The sequence below is a fragment of the Drosophila virilis genome, chromosome X, assembly GCF_030788295.1.
Source record: "Drosophila virilis strain 15010-1051.87 chromosome X, Dvir_AGI_RSII-ME, whole genome shotgun sequence".
In the NCBI taxonomy this organism is placed as follows: domain Eukaryota; kingdom Metazoa; phylum Arthropoda; class Insecta; order Diptera; family Drosophilidae; genus Drosophila; species Drosophila virilis.
The window spans coordinates 14363044-14380043 of record NC_091543.1 but is presented as its reverse complement, the minus strand read 5'-3'; the positions used below and the strand labels follow the sequence as shown (position 1 = coordinate 14380043).

General features: G+C 44.1%; 3 protein-coding genes across 4 annotated transcripts in view; 2 read left to right on the top strand and 1 right to left on the bottom strand.

Moving 5' to 3' along the window:
• The first annotated feature begins 2408 nt into the window (after positions 1 to 2408).
• On the top strand, positions 2409 to 7595 carry Hmr (Hybrid male rescue). Its single transcript, XM_002059597.4, has 5 exons — positions 2409 to 2842; positions 2904 to 5507; positions 5758 to 6108; positions 6177 to 6839; positions 6909 to 7595. Exons 1-5 carry the CDS (start codon positions 2773 to 2775, stop codon positions 7370 to 7372), a joined length of 4152 nt encoding a protein of 1383 aa, XP_002059633.2. The 5' UTR covers positions 2409 to 2772; the 3' UTR covers positions 7373 to 7595.
• Positions 7596 to 7678: 83 nt separating this feature from the next.
• On the bottom strand, positions 7679 to 8816 carry LOC6636027 (ras-related protein ORAB-1). The gene has a single exon (XM_002059596.4). It carries the CDS (start codon positions 8720 to 8722, stop codon positions 8114 to 8116), a length of 609 nt encoding a protein of 202 aa, XP_002059632.1. The 5' UTR covers positions 8723 to 8816; the 3' UTR covers positions 7679 to 8113.
• Positions 8817 to 14553: 5737 nt separating this feature from the next.
• The window catches only part of spri (Src homology 2 domain-containing protein sprint), a 115361-nt gene continuing 112914 nt past the window's right edge, over positions 14554 to 17000 (top strand). For both annotated transcript variants that reach the window (XM_032440379.2, XM_032440376.2), the window contains exon 1: positions 14554 to 15096. The gene's annotated coding sequence lies outside the window, so the exon portion shown is untranslated. The remainder of the gene's footprint in view (positions 15097 to 17000) is intronic.

Genomic DNA, 17000 nt, shown 5'->3' with positions numbered 1-17000 from the left:
GGCGGCAGCAATTCGAGGTGCCGAACAAACAACACTCAGCAAAAAGCACAACAACAACAACAAGAACAACAACAAGAACAACAACAACAACAACAGCAGCAACGGCAACGGCAACGGCAACGGCCTCTCAGTGCAGGCAACACACGAAGACAGCTGATGACGACGACGACGCCGACGTCGCTGCGATAACGGAGCAGGCAACGCATATAGAAGCACAGCAACAACAACGCTGCGACGCCAGCAGCGATGGCGACGGCGACGGCGACTGCGACTGCGACTGCGACTGCGACTGTGACGTTCATCCAGAGTTGGAAAGCAATCGAATACGAATTTGAATTCGAATTCAAATTTAATGTTCAATATCAGTTGCGGTTCGTTTCACATTGGCGAATCACACGATCTAATTTATTGAATATATGATAATCATATTTTGATATTAACCAATTTACAGCACATAAATGAATATGCATATGTTACTTAATTATATAAGTTCTAACCGAATCGAGTCTAGACAAACAATAGCCCTGTTTTGCCGTTAGAATTGAGTGAATCGGTTCATTATGTAATTTAATTTGAGGTATATTATTTTTTTTACTTTCAAATTAATATTTATAAGTGTTCATTGTTGTTTGGTTCATTGAAGAGCGCCGCAGCCCTGGTTATATTCTGCAGCGTTTGCATTATTATTTTTATTTCTTAGCTGTTTCTAAGTCGATTAGACAGCTAATAGGCTTTTCGCCTAACACACATTGTCTAACCCTTCTGTGCTCTATTTATAGTTATTGACTTTCGTTTTGTGCTCGCAATCTTAAATTCTTTTATACCCTACAGAGCCAAGCTGCTCGCCGGGTATTTTGTTTCAGCTAACTATGTGCTAACTGCACAGTTACAAAGAATCCAGTTTCAAAACAAACTAAAACAGAAAGAGTAAAAAAAAAAAATCAAAATACATTTGAATAACCTGTATGAATGGGGAAGCCCTAAAAGTGTTGATTGTTGAATATTTAGTCTGGCCAAAAATAAAAGCGGCTCGAAAACCAAATGCTGGTACATTTGTTTAAAACTAAGATTTACTATAATTAACCGATTTGATGAGTACACAATTTTATTATAACTATGTTGACTTTTGTCTCTGTTCTTTATGTTACCTGGATGCGTTTCGGTTACGTATACGTAATTTGTATATGTAATTTGACCCTGAATATATGTGATTATTGTTATGCCTTGGTTGCTTTCCATGGAAACACGTTTCTTGCCGCCGCCCGGCATACTTGATTGGTATTTCAATTTTCAAATTGTACCTTTCTTTTCATATTAAATAATTGATATGATTTTGGCTGTGGCATACAGAGACCTGGCACATGGCCTGGCTGGGCCTTACTGTCAACGATCGCAGTCAGTGCCAAGGATAGCCGGTTAATAAATACATAATATCTGACGGCAAAGCCAACCCAATGATTAATTTCTGAAAATTGGCTCATCTCGTGCTTGAAAACAAGATCCATTAGTTCTGTGAGTGAGATATGTGTGCCCAAACCAGCTCGAATGACTTCTGTGCTCATCGTGCGGTCATTCCAAAAGTCTCAAAACTTTAGACTAATAGAACGAGTAGCCAATGTCAAGGCTGTTTATAAATATAAGAGAATACTAATTACTTATACTAGACTGTGATTCGAGCACGCATCCTTGTTGTCCTAGCCTTGCCTGAAAGGTATACCCCAAATTCGTTTAAATTAAATACATGTATATTTCGATTCATTTTAAGTATATATATATTAATTATAAGTGAAAGAGCCGTATAAGAACAAAGTTAATTTTTAACAATTGTTATTAATAATGTAATTAAACAGTAAGTTTTGTGTTCGATCCTGTATTTGATTGAATTCTTCAATCTCAACTTAAGTAAGAACACTTTCGACATTTTGAATTTAACAGCTGCGAATTGTTAGCATCGTGCTAGATTTTCGCGCATAATTTGAATCGATCGTTTGGATTAATGCATATTTATATTTTTGGACTTGTTTTCAAGTGATCTGTGATCATCACATTCGCAAATTAAAAACAACAACAACAACGCATGTAATCAAAAAGAATTTACGAATTCTAATGGAGAAGCAATTACGAGCTGTAGTCTCGGCCAGCGGCTGTTCACGGTCGCCACATCATATATTTACGATAATAATGTGCATATAATTGCGGTTTATGTCAAGACGCATATGCAAAATCGGGCTGCTTGAAGGCCTGAATAGTAATTTCATAAAAAGTGTAATAATTGAATTCAAATTATGTTAAGCAGTGCGCACTAGCACACGCACCGCCGATAGTTGTCCAACACAGGCAATTGTTATCGATATATATATATTTGGGCATGCGATAGATCGGAGTGCTGTGTTATCGCCGAATTGTACTTACCCTGCGCGCAAAAGTCGCACACGCAAAGCGTCAGAACGAAAATTCACACACATGCTGGCTGTCAGCGTTATTTTATTTGAATTAAATTATTATGCGTTGCCCTCGAATTATGGTGCGAATTGCCTGCAATCTGTGCGCCAGTGATGTGCAGTGTGCGGCGTCCTTGAATTGACCACTGGGATGCATTAAATTTGGGCCTGCGTCTGGTGTTTGATGTTGTTTGGTTGTTGGTTTTTTTTTTGTTTTTTTTTTTTTTTTTTTTTTTTTGGTTTCATTTTTGCTGCTGGCCACACACGGCATTTGGCCAAGCCACGCGATTAGCAGAAGTGTACGCAAAGTATATAAGTTGTATATATAAGAATGGAGGAGCCCGCAATACCGGTGCGAAGAGGCACAACGGATGACGAGAGAAATCCGCTGGAGATTTTGGGTGAGCTGCTTTTTAGATATGGTGCATGCCGTACAGATAGAGAGCATTCTTGTATTTATAGATATAACCGATGAGACGCAAACAGCTGAATTAGAGGAGGAGATCATGGACTTTTCAATAAGTCCGGTAATGGACTTGCCGCGCGACGTTAGCGCCGATGTCGCCTCCTACGCCAGCAGAACGCCCGCCTATAATCTGGAAGCGTATCTTTTGGAACGCCGGCTCATACGGCTGGTGCGCAAACAGCCTGCCCTGTACAATAGACGCCATCGTCGCTTCAACAATGACGCTTTCAAGGAGCAGCTGTGGCAAAATATTGCGCGACAATTGTCCATGGAACAAACCAAATGCATGAGTACCTGGGCGGAGCTGCGCTATAAATATCAGCGTCATGTGCGCCGCCTGCGCCGTTATCGCCGGCAAGTGCAGGCGTGTCGCATTCTAACGCGTCCACGTCCCACCATGCTGCACGAGGAGGATATGCTGTTCCTGTACACGCACGTGGCAAGGCAACCGCTGCAGTGCCAGCAGCCCGGCGAAGTGTTTAATGCAGAGCAGTCAAGTGTGGACGATGATGTGACCATTGTGCCAACACAACCCGCTGATATTATAGATCTAGATGCGGATTATTGTGAACAGTATAAGATTAGCCCCGATCAGGAACGACTCGTTGATGCCGTGCGCGCCTATCCACAGCTGTATGATACTCAGCATGTGGGCTATAACAATTATCGTCATCGCGGACTCATTTGGGGTGCCATCTCCAATGAGCTGCACGAGAAGGCAACGAAGCTAATGAAGATCTGGCTGCAGCTAAAGACGCGCTACGAGTGGGAGGTGACGCACGCCAGTAGCGCCAGTCCACAGCTGAAGAAACAGCTCAGCTTTCTGTCGCCCCACATAGAGAATACACCCGGCACCGTATGCAAGATGTCGTTGTATTTGCAGGACGCCTGGTTTGATCCCATTGAGCATTTTCGCAGCGTCATGAATCTGATAAATGTGCTAAAAACAATGCCCGAGCTTGGACAGATGGTGGATGATTACCACGACAATGAACTGAAGCCGGCGCGATATAATGAGCTCTGGTTGCGCGTCTCGGCGCAGGTGAATTGCTGCCATCAACGCTGCGAGGTTACCTGGCTGGTGTTGCGCAACTTTTACCTGGAGTTGGACGAGATGCGTAAAGTTGGCTATCAGCTGCAGGACAAATGGTTCTTCGAGAACATCATTGGTTGCCTCTACAAGCTGTTAGCCGCACGCTCGATGCGACGTGCCCAAAAACGTGCCGCCCCAATTGTTACCACTGGCGCAACACCGCCCAAGTTAATGGCGGCCGGGCCAGTGAGCGCTAAGCCCAGTGCTACGCAACGCGACTGGCAGAGATTGGCGTCGAAGCCTGCGTATAGTACGCCTCAGCCGGCGCCACCGCTGCCACTGGCCATTGTCTATCCGGCGACCACGCGGGCAACCTCCACCATTACGGCCATTCCCATTAGCAGCAGCAGCAACATCACGACGAGCATCGTCAGCAACAGCATCACGACTAGCATCACCAGCAGCAACAGCACCAGCGGCAGCAGCTGCAGCTCCAGTACCTCTGGCTTTGCCATTCCGCGCATCACAGCAGCCATCAGCATGGTGTCCAAGCCCGCAATGCCAGCAGCAGCAGCTACGACGACGTCGCCAGCTGCCAACGCGCCGAACAGCAGCTTTGTAAACATAATGCCGCAGACGCAGACGCAGATGCAGCCGAAGCCGTTGCCGTTGCCGTTGCCAATGCCGCTGCCAATGCCGCTGCCGATGCCGATGTCGATGCCATTGCCATTGCCGATACCGGCCACGGTGCAGCTGGCCAATGTGCCCGGCGTGCGGCCGAGTCCAATGCGTAGCGGCCTGCAGGTAATGGTGCGTCCAAATATACGCCTGCCGCTGACGCCAATTATATCGCCGGGTATCAGCAGCAGCAGCATCCCGACGAACACCATTAGCGGCACCACCATACGCGCCGTACCACCTGTCGCAGCAGGTGTCACCCTACAGCCCACATCACCAGCATTAGCAACAGCAACAGCAGCACCGACGGAACTCACCACCAAGGTGAGCAATGTGCCCAGCATGCTGGCAACGCTAACAACAACGCCCGCGTCAAATGCAAAACCGTTGCCACCGCTGGTGCCACCATTGCCCAAGCTGGTGCCGCTGACCGTGCGCAACGACAAGGTGGCATTGCCATCGGTGAACATGCTGCCCAAGCCGTGGGGCACATCGATGCCGCTGCCAGCGCTGACGCCAACAACGCTCGTCAGAAAGCATCAGACGGCGCTGAATAGCGGCTGGGATGATATACGCAGCCCCACCCAGCCCGCCAATAGCATCAAAATCACTTTCAACAGTTCATCAAATGTGATTATCACCAATGACAAGACGCCAACAAAGCAGGTGCCCGAAATCAAAGTCGAGTTCCGCGATTGCCCGCAAACTGGACGCGTGCTGCATGCGGAGGGCACCGCGGTGCCATTCTCCCCGAATCTGAATATGGCGCGCACCGCGGTATTTATACGTGAGGTGATGGCCATACCGCAGCTGCACTGCACGGATCACCTGCTGGCAGGCAAAAGCACGGCACTCTGGCAGCAAATAGCCAAAAAGTTTCACATGTCAGGCAAGTGTTATTTTTCGCTTTTCTTCCAATAATCTCTAGTCCTGCATGCTCAGTAAAAATGTTCTAGCAGAGGGTATCCCATAGCTGTGTGAAGGCATCTCCATCAACAGCTGTTTCTCTTGAGAAGGCTGGACCCCGAATTCGATTAATATCAATTTCGATTAATCAACAATTTGAATACACTCCCGCACATGCCTAAATATCAGATTGCAATGGGTAAAATTAAGATTGTTCCCGTTGTCTTTGGCAGATCAACTATGTCGCGCCATTTGGCAGTTTCTGGCGAATAACATGAACCAGTTTCCGACAATAGCGCCCATGGAGGAGCTGATGCGTCCCTTCAAGGGCGGCATGAGGGTGTGGGAGAAGTCGCATCGTTTGTTCAGCAAATTTGACGAAATAGCGCGCAAATACAAATGGATGCTGCACAAGGATCAACTGCCGGCGCTGATGAATCATTTTGAAAAGTACGAACATCTGTACTGGGACATGCGCCGACCGCGACCAGGAGAATCGAATCATTCAGTGCGACCGCCCCGCCATTATACCGACCAGGAGCGCCAGGAGGTGTGGCGTGTGGCGCGTGAACGTTTTCCGCACAGTAGGTATAGCAGCTGGCAAGGATTGGAGCTAAATATTAATTTATTTTCATTGCTTTCGCTTTGACAGTGAATCATCGAGACGTTTGGTCCATGTTTAAATTTGCCTTCAAGACGTATATGGAGGACTTGGAGCGCGGCATTGAGAATCCCTGGCCGCAGAACTGGTGGCATGCACTGGAGCAGCTTAAGTTTCTTGTGAATGTGCGCTATCATCCCTTGGAGCCGTACTACTACATTGTGCACAACAAGTTCATGGAGGAGGTGAAACGCTGCAGCATGTACGAGGCGCTAATGCAAACAAATGCCGACAGTTCACAGGGCAAGGCGGTGGCAAACAATGCGCCAATGCCCTGGGAGACAGAGGAGGCGAAGCGGCTCCTAAATAGCGAGAACAAAGTTCAAGAGGTTTTGGTTTTCTTTAACAAAGGGCCACAGCAATCAGAGCAGCAGCAGCAGCCGCAGCCGCAGCAGGAGGAACAGCAACAGCTGTTGCAGCTGGAGAGAATGGACGAACAATCACTGCCAGATGATTCGGAGCTTACGCTGGAAAAACAGCCGACTGTTAACGAACTGGTCAAGCATTTGGCCGGCGAGCCTCGCAAGCTACCCAACATGGATGCCTATCAGCTGACACGTCTGCTGCGCTGCCATCCAAAAACCTATGGCAGGTCCAGCACCATGGAGAAGCGCAGTGCCTGGCTGCATGTAGCCAAGCAGCTTAATGCCACCGGTAAACAGCTAAATATGACAAGCACAAAGCAGTCGACTTCAATTAATTCTAAATTTTCTTGCCACACAGTAACCGAGTGCCGCTTGAGCTTGCAGCATGCACTGCGCGAATTGTGCATCTTGAAGATCAGCGATATCAATTGCCGTTGCGTGCTATCGCAAAAGTATTATCATCACATGAACGAGATCTACAAGCAGGTGAAGGCCGGCGGTCGGCTGGTGGTGCACCGCACACCGCATCAGCTCAACCAGATGCTAATGGAGCCCACGGACACCATTTATCCGGAGCGTTATTTGCCCGAAATCAATATAATTACGTGCAAGCCCAGTTTGGTGGTCAAGAATTGGGCATATGCGGCCAACAATTTGCCGACAATCAGTCAAGAAGAGGTCCTGCACGTGCGCCTTAAGCAAATATTTGCCAAATACGCCAGCCTGGCGAACATCGATTGGCCCAAAGCTGCTCCAGCCAAGCGCAGCAATGGCGCACTGCAGCAACAGGAGCATGATGAAAAGCAATCCAAGTTAGACTAGATCACATAGATTTAATAACTGTTAATGCCTAACACTTATTATTGTACATTGGCTGGATGTTCAATTCAGCGACTAGTTGGAACCCAATCCTCGCCCAAATTACCATTTAACATACGTTTCATCACACGAGTCACTTGCAATGTTTTCGCGGCGCATGTTGATTATCATTATTATTATATAAATTAGGTATATATTCGATCAGCTGTAGTTATGTCCGGCTTTGCATGAATCTGCCACAAGCAATTATTTAACAAAGAAAAAACGTTCATGCAACTTTAGCTGGAATACACAAACACATACACCAACGATTGCAGTTGGCCATGTATGTTATTTATACTAACGATTATTAATTTTTTTTTTATATGCAACTAAATACACATAAGTAGGAATTAAGCAAGCTGTTAAAAAATAAAACAAATGATGCATAAACATAAACTGGCCACTCTTAAGGCGAACGCTATGTTACCAAAACTGTGCACAAATATAGTTTGTGGCCCATGATGGCACGGATTTAGCTTCAGTTTAACGAGCTGTGCCGGATGAGCAGTTGGGGTGCATAGGAGTTAGGCTGTCAGGTCATCAAAGTAAGCCCAAGCAAATTGTTGCCGGGCAATTGGTGCACGATTTGATTGCCACAGCCGAAACAGGGGCAGCTTCTGGCCGTTACTTGAGTGTGCGTGGGAGGGTTGTTACATGCAATTTCAATGTAATAAAATAAATAGAAAAGACCATAATTGAAGCTTAGCAACAGAAATCGCGTATGCCAGTGCCTTGCTTAAGAGTAACTGCATTCTTGTCTTCAGCCGGAAATACGGTGCCGGGCCGATTGCGTTCCACGTGTGTATCGAATATGCTGACCGCCAGATTGGCGAAAAGACGCTCCACATTGGCGCCAGTGACGGCAGAGGCCTCCACATAGGTGACGCCCAGACTTTCGGCATAAATGGCCGCCGACTGTTGGCACACCTGACGGCCCTGGAATGCGTCGCATTTGTTGCCCACCAGCAGGATGCGCACATTCGTCGCTGCGTGCTTGTCAATCTCCTTGAGCCAGTAGTCGACGTTCTGATAGCTGCGACGACGTGTTGTATCAAAGACCAGGATTATGCCCTGAACGTGACGGTAATAGGAGCTCATCATCGAACGGTAGCGCTCCTCACCGGCCGTATCCCAGATCTGTAGCTTCACCTTATGCCCGGAGATTTCGACGGTGCGTATCTTCGAGTCCACGCCCACCGTGCACTTGTAATTGCCGGTAAAACGATTCTCCACAAAGCGCTGCAGCAGACACGTCTTGCCCACGCCCGCATCGCCCAGCATCAGTATCTTGAACACATAACGCTCATCCATATTCAAAATGGGGAATTATTTGTAACTAGTTTCTGAATTGATTGATTTTTTATGTACGAGCTGAGCTAATGAATGAGGCCAACAGTCCGGGTTCCTAAACATGTGGGCAATACTTTCAACAAGGTCTACTTGGTTTTACAATAGGGCCAACGGACTCAAATCTGCCCCCAAATTTAAAAATATTCGTAAAACATATGAAATAACTTTGTCTGTCCGTTTGTATGAACCCGTCCATCTCGGACATAAAAATTAAAGTTTGAATAGGCCCCCGATAGTTCGTTTTTTACCGATCATCGATAACTTGCCGCGATTGCAAGCAATCGATAAGAATCGATATATCCCGATTTTACTATAGAATTGCGCTTATTCAGTTATATTTTATCTAATTTTTATATAAATTTAAAATATATATTCGTATATATATAAAGACATACATATGTGTAAATAAAAACTCACCTGTTAATCCACCAGCACAATTACTTGATTGTCTTCTATCAGGAGGCGAGCTTCTATATAAAGACATTACTGAAAGTAGAAGACCAGAGATTATGCTTATTAGCCTTACTTGAATTAGTGAGAATCGCGTAGTAGGGCAATATTTATAAATGCGTTACATAGTCTTATTGATAATACGTACCAATTTTTTCAATGGCTACATTTAAAATTGATGCCGTCTCTTTTGCCGCGGTCCGTGGGCACCGTCTCTATCAATATTCACAACGCCGCCGAATCCTCCTTGGCTCAAGCCACCACGTCATCAATAAGTGAGTGCGCCGTCTCCTGCTAGGTTGAAGGCACCCTTTCAAAATATGAAAGCTGCCGTTTCCTGCATAGTTGAAGCCGCCACCTCCATTGTTCAAGTAGCCGCCTCCTCTGATATTAAGGTTGCCGTCTCCTGCATAGTTGAAGCCGCTTCCTCCAATATTAAGGTGGCCGCCTCCTGCACATTGAAAGCCGCCTCCTCCTGCATAGCTGAAGTCGCCTCCCTCACAGTTGAAGCCGCCTCCTCCATTTAAGAAGCTGCCGTCAGCTTATGCGACTTACTTGAATTCATGAGAATCGAGTAGAAGGGCGTTACTAAGAATACGTTTTATTTGAATTTGCAGCGCAGCTTAGGCTGATAAATATATATAAAATAAACTCGATTTTGCATAAACATACATACACATTGCACACTACCTAATACATACATATGTACACACATCAATACATACAGACACGCACACACATCAATACATACAGACACACACATGCATGTATACACACATGTACATACATGTAAACATAAATTCATATACATCCACATACATACGTACATACATACATATGCGCACACATCAATACACAAACACGTGCATATATTAACATATGTATATATACAATTACAGCCACACAATCAACATACAAACAAATGGACAGACATATGTACAGACATATGTACATATATGTATGCAAGCAAACATACAAACCTACTTGCATATATGCATACATACATACTTACATACATACACACTTTCGCACACATACACACGCATACATACACTTACGCGTATACACACACACACACAAACACACACACACACACACACACACACAGTCGCACAGACACACAGTCACACACACACAGTCACACACACACAGTCACACACACACAATCACACACACACAGTCATACACACACACACACACAGAGAGACGCACACACACACAGACACACACACACACTGACACACACACACACACACACACACACACACACACACACAGAGAGACACACACACACAGACACACACACACACACACACAGACACACACACACACACAGACACACACACACACACACACACTGACACACACACCCATAAACATACATACATACACATATACATGCATACATACATAGATACATACATGCACATACATTGCCCATGGCATGTTTAGTACTTTAATTTTTAAGCCAGCTCACGCCCACGAAGAAATGTAAATCCATCCGTACTTACTTGACAACTGTTTACGGCAAATGCTTATTATCATCGGATCAATAACTATATATTGTATATTATATAGATCTTCCAATAGGAAAAATCTGCCGAAAATATTCCTTTTGGCTTTCAGACTAACTTGGCCGATTTCGGGGGTTGGGAGTGTCAAACGGCGCCCATCTAATGAACATAATCCATCTGGGAAAAATGAGTGAAAATTAAAGCTTAAACATAATCCTTTTATCTGCCAGCTGGGGCCTTCAGACTTCTGCTTGGCGTAGATATTTGTGATGTCTTAAGGTAATACCCAAGTTGACTAGTTGCAACTTAAAGTGAGACGTAAACTCCACGGCTAATGACACCAAAATGATGCTTTTGTCCAGCTGCGCTGAAAGACACATCAAATTAACATTCTAATGTGAAGCGCTCCAGCTCCAGCTTCTGCTGCCACACCTGCTCCTGCAGCTGCTCCTGGGCGAGGCGGACGTGGAGAGACGCTTTAAGGTCCATTGCACATCAACTGGCGGAACAGCTAGGGAACGGTGATGGGAATAATGTTTGCTCCCGGTGATTAACGCAATTAAACAGGTGCTCAAAATGATGTTTCCAGTGGATTAGCCAGCAACAAGGACGCGTACGCGCCAAGGATATTTTTGCCGGAATGGCTTCCACGCCCGCTAATAAGCGCCACATTAGCAACATGCGCCACATTCTCATCCTCGTGCTCAGCCTCATCCACATTCGCATTAATTCAATGTGGATTTTGAGCATCAGCACACTTTATGTGGGGTTGGCACAGCCAGCAATTCCAGGCGGGGGGTTGGAGGGGTATTATCCACGACGTCTGACGTTAAAATTCCATTAGCCTTACAATGGACTGCTGCTGGGGTTGGGCAGGCAAGTTGTAGGCCAATAATAGCTGTGCCCCCTTATGATTTGTAGGTGTTGTTGCCGTGAGATAAAACCTGTAATTGTGCTACCTCCAGCCTTAGACTCGTGGGTTTTAAGTGCTGCTGGGACTCAGCCGGCCCAAAAGATGGTCAAGTTCCCAGCAAACAGGCCAACAAGCACCTGATATCAAACTTTTCGTAATAGGCCAACTTTTTAGAAACATTTTCTACACGTTGCTCATTAAATATGTAAGCTGGACTTTAATATTTGTGCCCTTTACTTCATGTTCCTGTCAATGTTAACAAGCAGTTTGGCAAGAGCTTGACACAGAAACAAAACAACTGTGGGTCTTATTACTCGTACATAATCAGCAAACTTTGAAGAAACACTTTGTAGACATTGCTCATTTAATATGTTTGCTGAACTTTAATATTTGTGCCCTATTGTTTGTGTTCCTGTCAAGGCTAACAAGCATTTTAACAAGAGCCTTACGAAAAATAAAAAAGCTTTACGATATAAAAGCCCAAAAGAAAGCATGTCATTTTAAAACTCAAACCTGTAGACCTTACTTAAACACATGAGAATCGCAAAGAGAGGCAATAGATTTAATTTGCAGCACAGCCAACAGGGTTATCGAATAGTGTCTGAAAATAGGGCTGTACGTCAGCAATCAATCAGTCAGTCGGTCAAACAGTCAGTCAAACACAACAGCATGAGATTCCACAGGAATATGGGAATATGCTCTTAAGATGTTTCCAGGTGAGCCAAAGAAACCGCTTTGTTTTCTTCGGCGTAATCAAGTGCGAGGCCCATTCATGCGGCCGTGACAATTAGCCAGCTCACATTGCTGGAGCTGGCCAACTGGGCGGCTGGCATGGGTTCACAGTTGTGCCCTCGAGTGCAATTGTGTTTGTCCAACTGGTTCACACGACCTCCATGAATCTGGGCATAATGAGACGCCAGTTTCATGATGGGCTGGCGTCTGTCTGTTCACATGGCATTTAAGCCCGAATTCCTAAAAAACCCAGCCAGCAGAAGTCATTGTAAGATGATTTTTTGTTTTTAACATACAAAATCGAACAGTAAAGAAAAAAAGCTGCAACTTTTTATTGTTATTGTTTTTCTTTTTTTTTTCTTCTGTTTGTGCGGCAAACTTGCTAATTGAACGCTTTTTGTTGTTCTTGCCATTTTTATTGTTAAAATAATAAAATAAAAAAAACGAAGAGGAGAAATGAGCCCAGCGAACTATTTAATGACAGTCGCACAGCCCACAATTGTGCCGGGTCAGGGAAAGCGTGGACTTGCGGCGGGGCAGAAGCAACAGCGGGGCAACCGGAGTCCAGAATCGGCTTAGTTCAGAACAAAGAACACGCCCCACTCGACTGAAAAACCATTATTTCATACAAAAGCAAAAAAAAAAAAAAAAAAACAACAAAAAGAACTTGTTGCCGCTGAATTGTGCATAAAAAAACAATAACAAATTCGCAAACAAAGATCATTTGCGAACGAGATCGACGACACGATATAATGACGACTGCAGCGACAATGACGCTGACAGCCGACTCCCGACGTGATCCCAGATGGGCATTTGAGGGGGTAGGGGGGGAGATGTGAGGGGCTGGCCAGTTTAGGTATTCCATTTAATGTACAATCACATCAAGATCAACGACAAGAACTCGCCGCAAATCAAAATAATTAAGCTGGTGTGTTATTTACCTTCCATCAGGTATTCCCTGCAATGCGACCCCACGAACGCGAAGCTGGCCAGGGTTGTCATCTCTGCGCACTGAATCACAGCAGATTTGGGATAGGCTCCGATTGACACTCTAGCCACAAGAGCTCCACATAGGCGCTTAGAATAAAAAATGTCACCATAACAAAAGCATGAAAACGCGCAGGCCTTACTTGAATCTATGAGAATCGCATAGAAAGGCAATATAAAAATACGTCCGGTTTTGGTAAACAAACACACTGAGACACACACACACACTAGATTTAAGAGAATTTTGAACCATTAAAAGATACAAAATTTGTTTTGAAAAAATCTTAATTAATTGTTTATACAATAATTTGTTAAAAGTGAAAATGCAGCTAACGATTTTTATGTACCATACAGCAACAGCATCCCCGCTGACCCACTGAATGTAATCGTGCGTAATCACACACAACAATCAAGCAAAGATCTGGTTTGCGACGTGAATTGTTTATGGCGTCTAACGAACTTTCTATGCTGGGGCACTTGGCACTTGCGTAATCGACCCCCCGACCCCCCTTCGATGACGTTGCATTTAGCGGGCCGCGAGGTAATCAATGTGGAATCTGCTCTGATTGCATCGGGGAAAGCACGAGAAGTACCTTCCATACACAATTTAATTATAGGTATTTCTCGCATTTAGCTTTCAAGTAAGGCTAATAAGCATAATCTCTGGTTTTCTGTACTTTCAACATTCTGATAGAAGGCTATAAAATAATCGTTCTTATGGATTAAGCAAATTATTAACTTAATCTCTCAAATGATGAGCAAAAAACGTAATTTCAGCTTGCGTTTTCAGAAGAATTGTATTTATTATCTTTTTATATCCCATTTTGAACTTTGGCGCCAATTGCTACTGTGATTGGGCAAAAAATATCGATACATTTTGATCGTTTTTGAGTGCTTACTTAGATTATGAGAAATAATTTTGATTGAATACCCATTATTTTTTATGTGCAACGTACACTGACAGCTCTGATAAGTTTTTAAGTGCAAAATGCAGTTTGATTAAGTTCCGTGTGTATTTAACTCGTATTAAAATGCTCCATATATTTAAAGTCTATAAATGTGCAAGACGGATTCAAATACGTTTCGGGGCGAATGGTAGAGCAAAATAATTCGATCGATTGTGGCGGCAAACAGATATGCTGCTATCGATAAGTCGATAGTCGATTGCTGTCGCAAGATTAGTCTGTTTGGCGCAATTGTAACGCGAAGATCGTGTGTCTCTCTCTCAGTGTGGCGCAGAAACGGTCGCGCGTTTAAGTTCTCCGGCTAAAAGGCAGCTTAATACATTTGATTGCGATTGTTAATCACGCTCATACGATTAAGTACGAAATTATTTTGGCTAATCTAGTGCTATACAATTGTGCGTGCGTGTGTCTGTGTCGCGGCAACGGATTCGTATTCGTTACAGCGCTGCTGTTTTAATACAATTGTTGCTTTTTTTTTTTTTTTTGTTTTGTTCGAAATGTGTCGTAATTAAATCATATACATATACATGCAAACATAATTATTATTATTTATATTTAATTGTTCAAATAAAAACAACAACAGCGACAGCTGCCAGGCAATTGAAGTGCGAGAACGGGGGGAAAAAAAAGCGCTATACGCGAATTAAAGTGTGTGGAGAGTGCGCGCAATTTGGAATTGGAGCAACAACAACCGTACGGTCGACGCCGCCGTCGACGCCGAAGCCGACGCCGACGCCACTGCCAATTGTCCAGCTCTTTCACAATCTTTGCAGCGTAAGTGTAAGCGCAGCCCCACTCAAAGTCCAGGGTCGATGCTGTGATCTGTGCCTCTTCCTCTTGCTTTTCCGTATCCCTATTACTGTCCAATCAAAGTGCTACTGTTTCGATGCGTTTGCCTCTGCGTTGTTGGTGGTGCGTGCTTGTCCACGTTGCACACAAGTTCAAGTTCAGCTTTGGCCTGCGGCTATTTAACCGGCAAAAATTAGCAACGTTGTCGCCCACAACTTACAACTTACACGCAACAGGCGCTCTCTCGCAACTGTTACACACATACTCTTACACACTCTCTCGCTCTCTTTGGCTGTGCTGCTCTTGTGCATTTTGTTGCGTGCATTGCACCTTTGCCTGTCTGTTCCTTAGGCCTTGGCTGTTGTCTTGCTTTTTCGCTTTCGTTGCGTTTTGACAGCGAATTGCTAATCGCCGCGGCATTTCGCACTCACACACACACACACATAAACACGCACGCCACCCACTACACTAACAGAGATCTCGTCATCGTTCTTTTACCTCTCGCCGCCTGCGCTCGCTCTTTGCCTTTTTTTTTTTTTGTCATTTCCTTCGCCGCAGCAGCAGCAGCAGCAACAACTTTCTTAGATAAACAACATTTGATAAGTAATTTGTGTATATTTAATGTTTCTTTTTTACTTCTTTTTTTTTTTGGCGAATTGACTATTGGTTGTTTTTGGCTTGTCGCCCGCGTGTCTTGCTTTTACCTTCTTTTTTTTTTTTGCATTGTTCTCGACGCGTTAGATAAGCGCCGCGGGCTAAGTCAACGATTTCTGCTTATCGCTCTTCCTTTCGCCATGACCAAAAAGGTAACCAAACAAATTTAATGTCACTGAGAAATGCCCGCCCATTTCCCCTCACTCCACATACATATGCCAAATCGTTTATCGACATGCATATGTATATACACATACATACATATCTTGCTAGTGCCCATTCACATGCAATTTACCGTCTCTATTAGCATTAGATAGACGGCGCAGTCTTATCAGCGGATCCTTACTCTACGCACCGCTGGTCAATCAGGTACAATTCCGAGTGGTTTCTGTGCGTGTGCCTGTTTGCGTTGGGATTTGCCGTTTAATGGGAAAATAGAACCCAGCCCAGCCGAACACTGTACAACATGTTGCTGGCATTTTTGAAAAAAATTTGATTTATAAGCAGCTTAAAGAAACATCTTGAGAAATGTCAGCCAATCATAAGGTTTCGAGATTTAGCGAGATTTACACGAAGATAAAAGTCATGAAAAACAACCAACACGAACGAAGGCATTCAAAAAAGATGATCCAACGATTTATTAACATGAATCACATAATAATTATGTGAAAGAAGATCAAAAGAGAAAGTCGTGTTGCAAGTAGATTAAGATTGAAGCATCTAAAGTAAATACTTATAATAAAATTTCTGCGAAAAATATTATATATATTGTGAATTTTCAAAGCTAGATAAGAAGAACAGCTCACACGGCAGAAAAGTATTCTAAAGTACTTCAAAATTAAAAAAAAAAAGAGGGAGTAGCACTTGAAAGTCAATAAAAAGAGAACAGTTTTATTAGAGCTGACAGATATTTAATATAATATCAACTTTCTGAGGGAGTGTCAAGGATTAATGAAGGATCAAACTCAATTTTCTGGACTCAAGCTAAATTTCAGATTGCATAAGGTATACTTATTTAAGTTGAGAGTTTGGTTGAGATACCAAAAACTGAAAGACATACTGATTACGTTTATACATTTACTAGCGAATATTGCCCGGCTTTGCTCGTGAAACGTTTTGTGGCCCGTGGTAAATTGAAATCAGGCCGAGTTGAGCTGCACTTCTATTTAAAAATATGCTGTATATATAGAGTTAATGATTAGGATCGAAGGCAATAGTGTTAGGCCTTCAGCTGG

Excerpts from the sequence above, each read along its gene's own strand:
- Hmr (XM_002059597.4), top strand. The coding sequence starts at position 2,773 with ATGGAGGAGCCCGCAATACCGGTGCGAAGAGGCACAACGGATGACGAG. Across the intron at positions 5,508-5,757 it reads CAAAAAGTTTCACATGTCAG|ATCAACTATGTCGCGCCATT; the intron begins GCAAGTGTTATT and ends TGTCTTTGGCAG. Across the intron at positions 6,109-6,176 it reads GCGTGAACGTTTTCCGCACA|TGAATCATCGAGACGTTTGG; the intron begins GTAGGTATAGCA and ends TCGCTTTGACAG.
- LOC6636027 (XM_002059596.4), bottom strand. The coding sequence starts at position 8,722 with ATGGATGAGCGTTATGTGTTCAAGATACTGATGCTGGGCGATGCGGGC.